The sequence below is a fragment of the Carex rostrata genome, chromosome 12 (assembly GCF_964058835.1).
Source record: "Carex rostrata chromosome 12, lpCarRost1.2, whole genome shotgun sequence".
Classification (NCBI taxonomy): domain Eukaryota; kingdom Viridiplantae; phylum Streptophyta; class Magnoliopsida; order Poales; family Cyperaceae; genus Carex; species Carex rostrata.
In genome coordinates this window covers 5,396,089-5,413,277 of record NC_135929.1, presented here as the reverse complement: position 1 = coordinate 5,413,277, position 17,189 = coordinate 5,396,089, and the positions used below count along the sequence as shown (strand labels likewise).

Below are 17,189 nucleotides of genomic sequence, written 5' to 3'. Positions count from 1 at the left end.
AAAGACTAATTGCTCATGCTCAGCCTATTCAGTTTTGTTCAAAGCTGAGTCCTATTCAAAACAGAACCAACTGAGCCTTGCTTTGAACAACTTATGGACAGTTTCACTTTTTGGATTGCTAATTTGCAACCTTGGTTTTCAAACTGGACCGCTTGTGAATGATATATGAAAAATTAATTTAATGCAGCCATCAATTCATGATAATTTTGAATCAACTACATATAGCCGATTTTGAATTATAACTAATTGTGAAACTAAAATTTTGTATCAACAACTAAAAAATCCACTAATATAACTGATTAATTGTAGCCTATTTTGAAAGAGGAAAAAACAGTTACATAATTCTACAAAATACAAAGATCAAACAATAGGAAAAACAAAGACCAGCATTAAATTTTCTCACAACACTAAAAATAAAGTGTTAGAATGAGACATCAATTTCAATATTAAAAACACAAAATTATCTGATCCAGCTGCACCTCTCTCCTATGCCTAATCAAAACTCCAGTTCTAAAATTCAAAACTCCTATGCTAAATTTCACAACTCGAAGCATTACAACGTAACCTACCAAATTTCACAAATAGAAGTATTAATAAGTGAAGAAATAAGTAATTGTATGTAACCATCAAAAAAAGTAATTGTATGTCACCAACAATCAGATATATACCAGTTCAAGTCCACTCCTTAATTTCCATTCTTACATTTTATTTAAATTAATTAATTCACATCAAAAGAAATCTTTGTTTATGTACTATTTAACAAATGTGTAAATCCAACACAACCTAATCAACAAATGGCAACAAATAAACAAAGCATGAGTAAATATAAAATAATAAGCAACATTAACATTACAAAAAAAGTTGGGTCTTTATGCAAATGTACATGAAAATTCTCAATTGTTGTGCTCATATTCTTTGAGAACATATTGAAAATTGCATTAAAGATTTAAAAAAATGGAAGTTATTAAGAGTCTACTACAATTGTAAGAGAAAGCTCTTGTGGATATGGATGAAATATCTCTCAAAAATAGGAGGAAGAAATGCCCTAAAATCCAAATCAACCAACCCAAGACTTGAAATCAGAAATCATAAATCATACACCTGAAATACATAAGTGAAATCAGAAATCATACACCTGAAAGTAATATTTGAGATTAAAAAATAAAAAATATTTTGATGAAATTTAAATAAAAGGACCTATATTAAAAAAATGCTATTACATGACTTAAGAAATTGGTGCAACCAAGTAACAAATGCTATGATACAACTCAGATGAAAATTATTGTGGAAGGTAAGTTTCAGCCCAATACTAGTCACAGTACCAGTTCTATTTTAGTGACAATCATTTTTGTAAAATTTTACAAGCAAACGATAGCTCCAATTTGGAATTTCTTATTATCAAAATTTTCAAGATAGCACAATCTATATCCTCAAAAAGTTTCAAGGATTTAGAAGACCTAAATCTATACTTAAAGACCATGCAAAGGTAGGGGTATATGCTGGTATTTTGTTTCAGCTGCTGTTTTTTTGTTCTGACAATCATTCTTTAAAAATTAATTCTAGACATTCTACAAAACCATTTTTTTGTTCTTATTATGGAAATGTAGAGAAAGGTCAGATCTGCATGCTTGCCAATTTTCAGGACTTTTGGAGTTTTCTAACTATTCCTAACAGATGCTTCAATGCAGGTGCAGATTGGTAAAAGATGTAGAAAAAACAACAGTTTTTGTATTTTCAGAAAGCAAACTTTAAAAATAGCTAGTAAATCGTATAAAAATGCTATGAATGTAAAATTTGGGTCTAAAGTGTGTGTTTTGAAGTCCTTTATCCATTTGTGGTCTTGGTTTGTTCAGGTTAACAGTGTAACTGTCAGTTATGTTCTGATTTTCATTTGCTGGTCATAAGTGCTTTTTAGTGTACCAATTGAGTGCCGAAGACATTTTGCTTGTGTTTTACAGCTGGTGCAGTGTTTGGTCAATTCTCTAGGACTAGTTAAGGGCCGATGCACTAAAGAAGAAAAGGAGATCAAAGATTGGAAAGAAGCAAAAATCAAGATAAAAAATCATTATTAGCTGAAAAGGGCAAATTTTGCAGAGAAGACCTTATGTTTTATTTATTTACATGATATGTTTTCTTTTCACTTGTTTTATGGACAGATCAGCTGAAAACTGGGATCTTGGAGATTTTGCATATAGGTCCCTTACTTTGTAAGAAATACTAAACCACATGAAATTTGAATTTTAAATCAACTATGCCCATAGAGAGAAATTTTCAAAATGAGAACTACAGAAATATTCAAAATGAGAACTACAGAAATATTCAAAATGAGAACTACAGAATTTTCAACACTTACCTACAATTCAAATTAACTGACCTTTTGTTCACCCTTGTAGCTTTTCATAAAACTTGATCATGTGCAAAATCTTAGTAACCTACAATTATTTAGCAGAATCTTAATAACATGCAATACTGCTTATCTAAAAAAGTACTAGGACTAGATTTGGATTTTGGTATTATACTGTAGTTTAATTAAAATTCAGCTTTACCTAAACTGAATCATTTCTGAACTAAACTAACTAAGACCCAAACTGATAATTTTCTCATATTTATTCTATATAAATTTCAGATTAATTAATGATTACCAACAGAATATTAACAATCTCTTTATTACCAACAGACCCTTATAAAAAGAAAGATAAGAAAACAAAGATTTGTTGCTTACCAACAGACCGCATGATCGAACAAAATTTGTCCAAATCAAAACTGTCAATGGAGCCAAACCAGTCTTTTGTGTAGACGAGGGCCTCAATAGTTTCAGCATTCATCGAGCTACGCAAGTGATCTGTTAATCAGCCCACTGCACTAATGCCGACTCTGAAGCAATGGTTGATACCAGAACAGCCAAAAAATATGTTGCCATTTTGGCTAAAGTAGGAAACAAATATGAGTTTCTTTTCCACTACCCCAAAACATCGAATTCTTCATCCTCGGATACCACCAAGGGTTCTTCAAGATAACTATCCAACTCGCATTTCTTTTGTGGTAGATTACGGTTCTGAACTTGAAATTTAGAGAATCTTATCTCAAACTTCTTTTTGATGAGTATCTCACTTTCCACTTCTGGGGATTGACTACTTATCAGCCGGACCGTATTGGAAGTTGTCCTCTCATACTCGTTATGAAATTTTCTAAGCCAAGTTTTCACATCTCTTATCTTCTCATCATACAAAACAGGCCCTTCTTCATATGAATCTTCAAAACAAAATTCTACACAAACCATCTTTCTTCGAGGATCAAAAACACATGCCAATGTGAGGATCAAATTTGAAGTTTTTCAATATTTGTCAAACTTCTTTTGTATCTCCTTCGATAATTTTGGCATAATTGGTTTGGAACTCATATCTTTCTCCAACAATGCACTCCGAATGGACCACACCTCTTTCATATAACAATTTGAACCTAGTCGCCTCACAGTTGAGAAAGTTTTTGTAGCATCTACTAATACCGCCAAGAACTTTGCCATCTCTTCGGCCTGCTTCCAATCCTTTGGACTAGGAACCGCCATTTTAACATCATCACCAAACCTTACCAAAGCCTACTTGCATTTTATAGCTTCATTAACCATCTCAAAAGTACAATTTTACCTAGATGAACAATCTAGAATCATACCCCTCATAGATGGCAAGTTCAGATCTTTTAGGATGTCATTGAACAATTGAAATTTGGCGCCACTCAATGAAACATTCCGTATTAAATCTATAATTGTAAGCAAACACGGCTGGATAATCTTCATACCATCTTGTACCATTATATTCAAGATGTGTGCAGCACATCTCGTATGCATGTATTTTCCTTTAAAAATGGACTTGTCCCAAAATTGCTTCACTATAAGTCTAACCGCCAAATCATTCACCGTGAAATTGTCTAAAGTAACCGCGAAGATCTTACCCTCCAACTTCCACTCTAGTAAAATATTCCTAACTAAACCCGCAATAGTTGCACGCTCGTAATCTTTTTCGACTTCGTTTTGCTACGGTCGATCCGCTCTTGGACTTGACACCAATATCATGATTTTCGTGCGTCTAGGATTCTGACATTATACTCTACAAAAAAAAAAAAAAACAATCAATAAGACTAAAAGAATAACACCAAATATCAGGATTCACTATCTTAGACCTAAATAAAAAGTGTAAATTTTACAGGGATAGAGAGTACACATTTAGTCATCAATTCTAAACAAAAAAAAAAAATACAATCTATAATCAGATAACAATAGAATTAACAATAGAATCTACAACTGGAAAAACATGCGAGGGAATCGACATGCATAACAAAATGGTTGATTATGGTAACATATTGATACAAGGGTAGATGCATCCAAACGACATGCATAACAATTATATAAAATAATATAGAACATAATTTGGTGAACCACCAATTTGAGAAAATTGATATCAGATGCATAGACAAACAAGAAGATAATATAACATAGAACATACTTCAGTGTATAAGCACCACCAGCCTTAATTTTCCCACAGTCCTTGCAACCTCAGATTTCAACTGCCTTTGTTTTCACAGCAAACTAAAAATTAAAAAATACACAAAATTAGGCTATTTTTTATTTTAAAAAAAATTCACGTGTGCTTCTGCAATACCTCAAAATTCACAAACAAGTTATATGCAATACTGTAAAAACATAAGAAATACTACAACTATCCTACAAAACACCACCTTTCTGCTACACCTGCCTTCACCACTAGAGAATAGAGATGATACCCAATTTTCTCCCACCTTTCTCAATCTTAATCAGTACTGATTATGAGAGAGAGAGAGAAGGTTAATTTGGTCCATTGTTTTCACGCATAAACCCCCTAATATACATGACTTTTCAAATGTTCACCGGGGGTCTCTAAAACATTTCTCAATTTGTATATTTTCAATATTAGCTTGTAAGCTTCTGACACAGGAAGGATAAGTTTGAAATTTTCCAAATACTTGGAAGCAACAACATAACAATATTCTCAAATTTATCGAGACAACAAGAATAAAATAAAACAAAACACAAACAAATAAGAGTAGAACTAGGGTGTTCTTAAGCTCACCAAAGTGTTTGGTGAGCTTGACTCCAAAACCCGTCAAATCGGTTTCAAATGACGAATCCGAACCGTTGGAACCCGTCTATTTTACGTGTGATGCGTCTACATGTGAAATTTTTTAACTTTCGAATTAGTTTATTATAAAGTCAATTGGTCAAAATTAGAAAGTTAATAAATTAATTTTAGTGCATTCATTTTTTGAACATGTTTTGACCACTTGACTTTATACTAAACTAATTCGAAAGTTTAAAAATTTCACATGTAGACGCATCACACGTAAAATAAGCGGGTTCCAACAGTTCGGATTTGTCATTTGAAACCGATTTGACGGATTTTGGAGTCAAGCTCACCAAACACTTTGGTGAGCTTAAGAACACCCTAGTTCTACTCAACAAATAAATATTAAGAAAACAATATATCCAAACCAAAGTAACTTTCCACAAATCCGTCGGAAATGGGTGGGCAGGGCTACACGTGGGCTATAGCTGCTGGTCTCAATGCCGCTTTAGCTGCCATCTCTGCCAAACTAATTGCTTCTCAGTTAGGTCACCTCACATTTTCAAATGCCAAACTAACTGCGAGATCAATTCAGATTCTTTTATATAATATAATATAATATAATATAATATAATCATGATTGTCAAGTATGGCATGATTGTTTTTTGCAATGTAATCATGTGGGGTTGCTACGTCAACAGTCTCAAGGCTTTATCTTCTTTACAAGTTACAACCTACTAATTTTGCAACTAATTTACCTCAGATTTTTGCATCATCGACCCCGGTCAATCCAATTGAAATCAAGAAATTAGAAAAAAAAAGTCTTAATTTTCCTCAAATAAGTGATCCAATTTAAAGATAATATGAGATTTCTGTAAAAAAACTTTCTTATTAATCAAAATGTAGGATGGCAAGTTGCCACCCTACCCTCAAAAAAAAGATAATATGAGATAATTTACCTCAAATAAGTGATCCAACAAGAAATTTGACCTGCTTCCTGTTCCTGTTCAATGGAAACTGACACAAATATCAACCAAACAGTCTTAATTTCCCAAATTAGAAAATAAATCTTCAATGACTTGCATCAATCTCAAATACTCAATCGATTCTTTGATGAAACCCTATCAAATTGATTCAAGGCGAAACGGTACCTCAAATGGCTAAGAGATGCAGCAGAGCAGAGGTGAGGTGGAGCGACAGATGAGAGATGGCGTGACGGAGAGGAGGTGGCGCCGGTGAGAGAGATTACTTTGGCAGTTAGCAAAAAAACCAAAAATTGTTGAATTTGTGGGGATGTAGCCAATTTTGCCTTGGATTTATACCATTTATGCTAGAGTTCAGAATTTCATTTAGGTTGTGTTACCATACTAGATTTGGAGAATATATTATATTGTATACCCTTGTATACCTCTGCTTTCTCACTCCTCACTCTATCTCTATCTCTATGTCAATGGGTGCGAAATTAGGCATTTGTTAAGTTAGGAATTTTTATTGCTAGGGGGTGGCTAAATGGTGAGTATTCTCTTATTCTTTGTTTTGTTTGCTAATATTATTTTGTTGGCTTGATTTTAAAAATATTGTCAGGATTGCTAATTGATCCCTACATGTAATATTTTCTCCAATAATGTTTCATCATGGTTATTACATAGAGTGACTGCATAAGTAATGGTTATAATCCATTGATGACTGATTTTAGATAAATTTACTCAATTTTTTGTATAGTTCATGTGCCACCTAGAGTAAGTTTTCTAATTCATTCATTAAGTAATTGTTGTTGTTTATGACGATCAGTTTTGTTTGATTGCCCCATTGCAGGTTACAGATTGTAGAATGTAGTTGTAGATTATCCTACTTCGATAAATTACGATAGGATTATCTTTTAAGTATATTCAAGACACGAATCCAGAAAATGATCCATGGCATGCATTTCAAGTAGGGCATATCAAGGTGCAATAAATTTTCTGATGTTAATCATTCTCGGAGCAATGAACTTGATAAGTAGTTTCTATTTGTTTCAAGAAGCATGCCATCTCTTAAATTTAGAAGACAATGGTGATTTTCTTTTCTAATTCCTCTCTTTATATAGGTTATTTTGCACACAGATTCACATACTCGAGACATAGTCGATTCATGCCAAGAGGTTATGATCATGCCTAAGGATATCCAACTCACTAGGAGGATCAGAGGTGAGAGAGTTTGATCGTGTACATTGTTTGTCTGAGTAGATAGATCTGTCTGGTAGTGGGTTGGGTTTGTGCAAGATATGTTATTGGGTTAGTATTTGCTTAATTTCATCTTACTATTTAGACTTTGGATGTTATAGGCTGGTGACATAAATAGTTGAATGATGTATGTTTTTGTTTTCTTTTTTGAAGTGAAATCTTGTATTTATTTGATTGATGAAATGGATCTAGTCTTTTTTTTATTGAAATAAAATATTTTAATTGAAATGGTGTTTTGATTATGTTTTAATATGCAATAAGCATTCTACAAACACAAAAAATAAAAATAAAAATATCAACATCAACTGTTCATTAAGTTTTCCAACCAATGGTAAAGATAGTCAACATTATCTGATGTTTAGTTTTTTAACAGATGGTAAAGATAGTCAACACTATATGTTGTTCAATGTTTCAACCAATGTACATACTTTTGCTATCGGGGGGATAGCCAATGGTTCAACAACAGATGGTAAAGTGTAATTTGAACTGATGGTGAATATCTTTTTTGTAATAGTGTACTTGAGTTTAGCTGGACGTAATTTTAATTTATTTAAAGAAAAGATTGCAAAATAGGAGTGGGGCCGTCAGGGCAGTCCGATTTGGACGCAGTTATTCGATTTGCGTCAAAACCATCAAGATTCATGTCAATATGTTTCACATGAATTTTTTAGATTATTCATACAAAGTTTAATGTGAATCGGACGGTTCCAATCAAATACCATATCAAATTTGATCCGATGATCGAACCGTCCCTATTCCCCCAAAATAATGGAGCACTGTGCTGTGTGAACTTAAATGACGGATGATATGTATTTGATCACAAAACCACGCAACAGCAAAGTAATGGAAAAAAATTAATAAAGGCACTGATCGGATCCAACGAACCAAAGACTCTCTTGTTCTCCAGTGGTTTGGATGCGACGGTTAAAAGCGCGCCATTTGTCTATTCGTTGTCGCGCCGCAAGAGTAGGCCCCACTAGTGGATTGATTTTACCCCAGTCGGGTATACCCGCCCGTACCCGCCTGTACCCGCCGCCCGGGGTACCCGTGCCCGAGCTCGGGTATGGGTCGGGTACTCGGGTACGCGGGTACGGGCAAAAACCGGACCGGACCTGTTATTTTGGACCAATACCCGACCATACCCTACCCGAGTTTACCCGTACCCGACTAAACCCGTACCCGACTACCCGAGTACCCGTACCCGTATACCCGACCACTGTTCATCCCATTTCAAAATTCAAAAAATCTAATTTTCTTCCCCCCCAAACCAACAAAAAAAACCAGAAAAAAATAGGAAAAAACCAGAAAAAAATCAAAAAAAACCAACAAAAAAACAAAAACAAAAAAACCAGAAAAAAAAAAAGCAAAAAAAAAAAAAAAAAAAAAAAATACCCGTATCCGCCCTACCCTTACCCGTCAAGGGTACACGGGTAAGGGTATAGGACGGGTAGGGTATGGGTTTTGAAAATTATACCCGCCATACCCGTACCCAAATACCCTTGTACCCGAGTATACCCGTACCCGAGACGTACCCGTACCCGAGACGGGTATACCCGGGGTACCCGTACCCGCCCGAGTTGCAAACCACTAGGCCCCACTAATTTGTCCATTTTTAGTAAAGATTTTATTTATTTCAGCTTTTTTTCTTTCCTTCGTGAATTCTGAGGGTTTGTGGTTTAACATTTCTTTCTGCATATATACCCCTGCCAAAATTTTATCGAAGAATGAAACAAATTTTCATGAAATCATAAAGTCTAGTCCTTTGTTCCTCCTCCCCTGTTTCTTACATAGAATTGAAAAAAAAATTTCAATATTGAAAAATAAAGGAGATCTCAGATTTAATTAATCATTATTGATCTAAGGTCAAGATTTAATCAAGTGGATAAAAACATCTGTTCCTTTTGTTACTTGATATAAATAGAAAATAAACGATACACTACTGTAGGGGTGATTAATGAGCGAGCATGAGCGAGTTAGGGTATGCTCATGCTCGCTCATTAAGTAAATGAGCGAGTTGTTAATGAGCGAGTTTAAATGAGCGGATAAATGAGCGAGCTTTTAATGAGCGAGTTATGAGCGGCTCACGAGTTATGACTTATGACTCAAAACAAAATTATATAGTATGCCCACGCATAACAAAATGTGTTAAAAGTCATCATAACAAAATCCAACAAATTGTCATAATTCATTTAAATGAGTTGTTATGACTATTACTTGTTTTGGGCTTTAGGCGGAGGTTTTGGTTCTGCTGATTTACAAAAAAAAAAGAATATGAAACTATGAATATTAGTATATTACACAGGATTAAATATGAAACTATGCTCACTATCTATCAATCTTAATGAGACAAGGTTGATGTTACACATAATTACATAGGATTAAATGTGGCAGGGATTAGATGTGGCAAATTATTAATGAGCGAGTTATGAGCGAGTTGGGTCATGCTCATGCTCGCTCATTAAGTAAATGAGCGAGTTGTTAATGAGCGAGTTTAAATGAGCGGATAAATGAGCGAGTTTAGGCGAGCTTTTAATGAGCGAGTTATGAGCGGTTCACGAGTTATGAGCGATTTACTCACCCCTACACTACTGTAAGGTACCAAGAAAACTAGATTTAGAAATCAGTACCGCCTTCCAGCAGCTTCCGCTTCATTTAATTGAACGGCTCTATTTGAAGCTTGTAATATAAACTAGTAAGTGCCAACACGCGTTGCCGTGGGAATTAAAAAAATGTGTTTTGATCACTTTTATTCAAGGTTCTAAATAGCGATTATCACGTCACCGTGAAAAGGCTAAAAAAAAAAAGCTACTGCGAAGCGTAGCTATAGCAAAAGTTATTCTACATAGCGTTTTTTGTTTAAAAAAATATATTTATATTTCCACTAATTAACAACATTATTTGAAATATCTCTAATAAATTAGAATATTTATATTGAACCAGTACAAAGTTCAAATTGTTATTTGAAATATCCCTAATAATATCATAAACTATCTTTTTCCATTCAAAATAACTTAAGAATCATGGCATAAACTATATATCATTTTCTATTAAAAAAAACCCTAAGCATTATGGAATAAGCTATCTATCTTTTTTTATTTAAAAAACAAAAGTAATATGAATCTTGAAAAACATTGATCATTGAAATAAATTTTCAGTCTGGGCTTTTAAATAAAAACCTATGTAGCATAACATTCGCTATAGTGCATAGCATGTAGCGTAAATAGGAGACCGCTATTACCACTATAGCAGTCGTAGTTGAAATAGCACACTTTTATTCCATAGCTTAGCATTAAAGGTCCAAAAACGCTATAGCACCGCTATTGTATCACCATAGCGCGCTATTTAGAACATTGATTTTTTTAGATATGAAGTTTGTACAGTTGGATACTTTGTTAAATTTAATTATATTTATATGAAATTTATATTGTTATAGGTGCTTTGTTAATTATCTCTTGTTTTTTCTTCTTTCCTTGTGTTGATCGTGACACAATGTTATGATTAAATTTAACAAATGAATTAGATAAATAAATATTAAATGTAATTACATAAATAAATAAGGAGAGAATAAACATTCGTAATTTTTTTTTGTTTGCATTCAAATGACCGTAAGCTTTACATTCATTTTGGGATACACATGTTTGATTGTAAATATAAAAGATTCCCTGATTCATTTAAAAGTTATCCTTGGATTTGTTGCCAGTGTATAAGCAGCACTCTGTTATCCTTATTCTCGACACCTTCGATATAAAGGAATTATAAATAGTGCAGTGTGTAAGACCAGTCAAAGCTGCCTCATGCCATATAAGCATCAGAGGAGATTCCAGGAAGGAAAGACCTAAAATTTGAAAAGAAGGAATGAAATAGGTCTATTTAGAAGTATTTGGGCCTGTAAAAGCATTGTTTCTTCTTGGTCCGAACCTAGATTGTAGGTCTTCTAAAGTGTGCTGGACCACTAAGAGCTGGGGATCATCTGCTGGTATTTTCCTTCACTGCATTATAATCAAGAACACCAAGGAGGTGATACATATAAATAAGAAAAAATGCAATAGTAACAACATCTACAGTATGACAAACTTACAAGAACTCCCTCTTCTTAAAATCAAGGTACCATCAAGATTTTTAATGCACAAAAAAACACAGTATGTGCTAAGGAATGTTTGTATTAGTCTAGAGAGAATCCAATTAAAAACATTTCTTTTTCTTTATTGGATAAGTCAAATAGGTGACCAGCAGGAAGAAGTGATAGATCCTATGTTAATCTAACATGATTTTCACAATGTTATTTAATCCACCACAAGAAAAACTGCTCCAAATTGGAATTGCATATTTGTCAGGGAAAAAGAATAATTTCAATGAAATTTTTTTGATTGAATTATTCTAAAGATTCACACTTGCAATTATCAATTCTTTGATAGTAAACAAAAAGGAATAGAATTTTGGGGTTGGGGGAAGGAGGGGATTAGATTGCAATTTCTTTTATCTCGATTAATAACTAAGTCACAAGTTCTTTTCAATAGAGATAGTAACAATTAATTATCCTTTTCCAAAGCAAATAGGCTCAGCAACAATGAAGGTATAATTGCAAAATCCTAAATTTTCAAACCCAGTTCGTAAAGGAAAACTGCCTATACTAATAAACAGACATGTAAATTTAAAAATTTCAGTAGAGTAATCTATCATACATTTTAGTAAACCAAAAAGAAATAGTACCTTCAAACCCCTGTGGTAAGCCTCAACTGCAGGAAGTGGTGGCACTATTTTACGACTTTGCAACATAACCATATGTAATTTGCAATTACATATCCACCAATCTACACATACATGGGTATAATCAATGCAAAAAGGAAATAAGCAAGTCAAAACCTTTTGGTAGCAGTTCATTTTGTTATTTACATATCTTGAAATAGTTGATCTTTCATATCTCCAGTCTCTTAATTGAGGTTGCTTTGAGAGCTCAATTGGCTCTTATTCTTAAAAATAAAAAACATGCCAAAACTAAAGAAACAAGAGGAGACACCAGAAATAATGCCTTTTTAAGAAAAGATTTATAAAAGTAAACAACGCAAAACAAGACAAAATTATCATAAATTTTAGAGCAAGATGCATCCCTCTCTCAGTGTAACCAACCATGGCTCCCTCCACAAATGTCTACAGTATCACGCAACAGAACGAAATAAGTAATAAAGAGTTGTAATCAAAATCCAACCTAAGGTACAACCAAATCAACATTTTGTGTCAGATCAGGTTTAAGTTGTGCTCTCCTGATGACTCAAAAGTCATGCTTTGCTGCAAGTCAGCAATGTCCAAGTTTATACATAGTACTTCTACATTAGTAAGATACTGTAAACATCCTACCGAAGAAGTTATTTTAGCAGGAAGTATAAAGGCCCCCTTATCATGTAGTTTCATGCAAAAAGAAACTGTATAAATAGAATTTGTACTAAAAAACAAATGAAATGACAACAAGAGATGTAATATATGACACAAGCTTCTTCTTATGCAAGCACTCCATAAAAAAAACTGAAGTGACATTTTAAATGAATAAAACCACTTGTAGTTAACTCTAATTAGAGTATGTGGTAATTATTATGGGTTATCTAATAAGGAGTCTAGAGCTTTTCTGCAGACTCAAGCCTTTAAAAAGGAAATCCAAAAGCAAAACAAATAAATAAGGATGTACCTAGTGCCGAAAGCTCCCACACGTTGTGGGAATCTGGGGAAGGGAATATCTAGGCAGCCTTTCCCTTGCAATTTTGAAAGAAGGCTGATTAGAACAAATAAATAAATAAAATAAATAAAGAAATAATCAAAACTCACCACATGTAACTCAATAGTTGGGGGCCTTGAGATGGTGTACTCCTCAAAAACCCTAACACCTTGTTTGGATGGAGAGTAGAGGGAGGGAGGGAATGGAAAGGAACAAAAACTTTCTGTTGAATTGTGTTTGGTTGATAAAATTATGTCGGAGGTGAAGGGTACAGGAGGTGAAAGGTTTAACCTTGTATCATGATAATTAATAGAATCGGTTTCCCTCCCAAATTGGGGTGTAACGGATGGAAATAAATTTTATTACAAATATTTTTAGACAAAATAACACAAATGCTCTATCCTATATCTTACATATATAATTTTCATACAAGATTTTTTCCTCAAACCTACAACAGTCACCGAATTTCTCATTAACCTCCTAAATTTTAATCAACCAAACAAGAAATAAGACGGAAAGGAAAGTTAAATTTATTTTCTCTCATTAATCATCCAAACACGAAGAGGTTAAATATGTTAATCTTCCTTTCTATTCCATTCCATTCCCTTCTATTCTTTACCTCTCATTCCTTCCTCTACTCTCCATCCAAACAAGGTGTAAGTCTAGAGTCGATATCACCACACTGAAGATAACACCTGCAGATAGGCCGTGCCAAGGAAAAGTCATCATTCACTCAAAAGGCTTGCTCTGAAAAACATTATAAACTTGAGTTTGTCTATGTACAATTATCACAAGTTCCTAATCACTTTGGAGGTATCCATTTTTGACATAGATATATGATCTGCAACAGCATTGCCTGATACCAGAATTGAGCATAAATTGAGAGTATACATGCTTAAATCAGAAGAATTAGGGTGTAACTTAGGTCTCATTATGCAACTGAATGCTAATTGAGGCTTGATAAGGGAAACTGAGATAAACTATGCAGCTGGGTTTACAAATAGAATACATTAATAGTTAGGCTTGGCACAAGCAGGCACCAACGAAGATCTCGTTTTAATCTCAAAAACTATATACAATACATTATATTTTACCTTATTTTTTTAATGGAAAAGGAAAATAGACACAGACGAGATGCAGGGCTTTTGGAATTCCAGAAAACCCAATCCATGAATATTGATTCTTCCCCTTTCTTACAAGAACCTAAAAGAAAACAATTACAGTTGTAAATCACAAACACAAATTGGAATTTCTTGTTTTGCATATAGGACCCTGCAATTTGTGATTTTACATATCTTCTCTATACATTTTTTAAGGAAAAATTGGCTCACCGTATACCCTAAAGTGGGTAGAGACAGGTACCAAGGCCGTGGTGCTGCCCTGCGACATCACCTCCTGGTCGTGCTTCCAATCCACGAACACAAGCGACACCGAGGCACACAAGCAAAAAAAAAAAAACCTAACAGGTAGAGTGTTGAGCGACTCAAAAACCTAGGGCCAAGGAGACGGAGGCCGGAGATGCGGATCGCGGAGAGCACCGTGCGCGGCGCATCTGGGGGGCTGGTCGCTTCGCTGTCTCGCTGGTGGGGATTAGGTTAGGGTTAGTAACTTAGGTCAGAGAAGGCAGAGATGGGATTACGGAAAGCACCTCAATTTGTCTCCAAGAGATAAAGAGGAAGCGTAGGCGATTGAGGGAAGAAAAGCCACCGACTGAGGAGACGAAGAGAGAAAAGGAAAGAGAGAGGATCCCAAGAGAGGAAAGAGGGAGGAGATGAAGATGGAGAAAGAGAGAAGTGGATCCGTTTTCCTGCCAGAGACTGAGGGAGAAAGAAAAATCCGTGTGGTTTTGTATGTTGCAGGTTGATATATAATTAATTTCAGACTTGTACACAAACGGATACATAAAATACATGCATAATATCTCATATTTAACAGAATGGTTTAGAATCGTTGGATCTGCTGAATGAAAGGCTGAGATCGTCTCTGGACAGATACACCATTCAGTCCCCTTTATTTCAAGGTGCTATTATAGGAGTTCTGATAGATACTTAGAACACTTATCAATAATTTTTTCTCTCCTCAAAACTCAATATTTTCAACATTAAAGATTACATTTATAGATTATAATTTTGACATCAGTGCCCATCCGAAAACCACCAAGCTAGACTTTGAGAAAGGAACAAATTAAGAAGGGGACCAATGACGCTTGTATATTGAAATATAGATAATTTATTAACTGTTACTTTTATGCAACTGATATTCTAAATTCCATATACCGTTACGGTACGGGATATATAATGCAGAAAATTTTGGTTGAAAATTTAGAACGCGTCAGATGCATGTCTCCTATACGTACTGCATTATAGAATTACACAAACTCACACTTGAACTATTCAGGGAATATATATATAGACAGATGATACTGATATAGCATTACACACTACTTAATTTACCATAATTAATATATGGTAAGATAATTACATACAGCTCCAAATTGTCCAAATTGACAAAACAACCTCTTTTATTCTTTCTAATCTCATGATATGAAATATCTCCACTTATTTACTTCTATCAATTATTTATTAGCCTGTAACATAAATTATACGGTTTTATACTTTCATGCAGTATGTGCAAATACATTATCCACACTATAGGTTTATAATATCTCACGGGTGGCCTCCAGCACCACTGCCATACCCGGACCCGTAACCTGATCCGTACCCTGATCCAGAACCAGATCCATATCCTTCACCGCCGCCACCACCGCCACCACCGCCATCTCTACCATATCCTTCTGCATTGCCGCTACCTTCCCCATATCCAGATCCATAACCCGATCCATAGCCCGACCCACTACTACCACCATTTCCACCGCCTGATCCACCACCACCTCCGCCGCCTCCACCTCTTCCATACCCTCCACCAAAGGCACCGCCACCCTCACCATACCCTGATCCAGACCCGTACCCACTTCCGGATCCATAACCACCACCATGACCTTCGCCACCACCTCCACCACCACCGCCGCCACCGCCTCTACCATATCCACCTGCGGCTCCTCCTGAACCCACGCCTTCTCCATAGCCCGAGCCCGAGCCATAGCCATAGCCAGAACCACCATTATGGCCATAACCACCACCTCCTCCACCTCCACCTCCACCTCCACCTCCACCTCCACCTCCACCGCCACCTCCGCCGCCACCTGAAATTCCTAATCTAGCTGCATTGGACAAGCCAATGCAAAGAAGAGCTGTCAAGGCAATAGCTACAACTTTAGTGTAAGCCATTTGTGCTTGGTTTAGTGAGGAATGTGGAATAAGTGTGCTTAATTTGCTGGATGGTTGTGAGTTGAATCAACGCAAGGTATTTATAGAGGTTTAGGACCATGCAAACAGTAGGTGAAAAAAATTGGTGGTGTGAATGGTGTGACTTGTTAATGATAGATAGTGCGTTATCTTGACTAAAGTTGCCAGGTGTTAAAAAATAGTTGTTTATTGTTGCTTTGTTTTTCAAACACAATTGGTGTTTACATCAGTGATATTAGTGACAAACATACAATCTAATATACTGTTGTATTGAAGTTCAATATATTGATTTTATTATTATACATTTGGCAACTGTTGTCAAATTAATTAAGTAATTTGTATAAGATTTTACTTGATATAAATTAACTGAGACGACATTTTCACTAAACTCATGGGGTGAGTGTCAGTATATATATTGAGGAGGGTTCCAATGCCTCATGCTTTTTATACTTCATCCTATCTCATATTTTATATCTTCGTTTTCAAAGTCTAAGTTGTTGATTCGAACTGTTCAACATGATATTCATACTAAAATATGATTAGGGATGAAATTCTATAATTATTATTTTATTTTTTTACTATTTTTTAAGATGAGTAGAAAATCACTATTTTTTGAACGGTCCAAAAGTATAGTGATTTTGTACCTATCTTAAAAAATAGTAAAAAAATTTCAAAAAATATAAAATTTCATCTCCATGCATATTTTAGTATAAATATTATGTTGAGTAGCTCGGATCAACAGTTTGAATTTTGAAAACAAAGATATAAAATATGAGGTATGAAAAGTACGAGGTATTGGAGATCTCCTCATATATATAATGAGCTAGTTACTCTTGTACATATATTCAAACCATGGTGATTG

The 17,189-nt window shown here is 34.7% G+C and overlaps 1 protein-coding gene and 2 long non-coding RNA genes across 6 annotated transcripts; 1 reads left to right on the top strand and 2 right to left on the bottom strand.

Moving 5' to 3' along the window:
• Positions 1-5,492: 5,492 nt before the first annotated feature.
• On the bottom strand, positions 5,493-6,342 carry LOC144562637 (uncharacterized). Its single transcript, XR_013514173.1, has 3 exons — positions 6,245-6,342; positions 6,053-6,110; positions 5,493-5,671 (listed from the first exon to the last, which is right to left on the bottom strand). It is a non-coding gene; the product is annotated as an uncharacterized LOC144562637 (long non-coding RNA).
• A 576-nt stretch (positions 6,343-6,918) lies between these two features.
• LOC144562587 (uncharacterized) lies at positions 6,919-7,487 on the top strand. The gene is made up of 2 exons (XR_013514166.1): positions 6,919-7,040; positions 7,180-7,487. It is a non-coding gene; the product is annotated as an uncharacterized LOC144562587 (long non-coding RNA).
• A 7,955-nt stretch (positions 7,488-15,442) lies between these two features.
• Positions 15,443-16,351, bottom strand: LOC144563211 (uncharacterized). Of its 4 annotated transcripts, none has more exons than XM_078312638.1 (2): positions 16,195-16,351; positions 15,443-16,161 (listed from the first exon to the last, which is right to left on the bottom strand). In XM_078312638.1, exons 1-2 carry the CDS (start codon positions 16,307-16,309, stop codon positions 15,689-15,691), a joined length of 588 nt encoding a protein of 195 aa, XP_078168764.1. In that variant the 5' UTR covers positions 16,310-16,351; the 3' UTR covers positions 15,443-15,688. The 4 variants fall into 4 exon arrangements, with proteins under 4 accessions (XP_078168764.1, XP_078168765.1, XP_078168766.1 ...); XM_078312639.1 differs by having other exon boundaries at positions 15,443-16,176; positions 16,213-16,351; XM_078312640.1 differs by having other exon boundaries at positions 15,443-16,170; positions 16,213-16,351.
• Between the last annotated feature and the right edge of the window lie 838 nt (positions 16,352-17,189).

Coding starts and splice junctions, on each gene's coding strand:
- LOC144563211 (XM_078312637.1), bottom strand. CDS start 16,309: ATGGCTTACACTAAAGTTGTAGCTATTGCCTTGACAGCTCTTCTTTGC.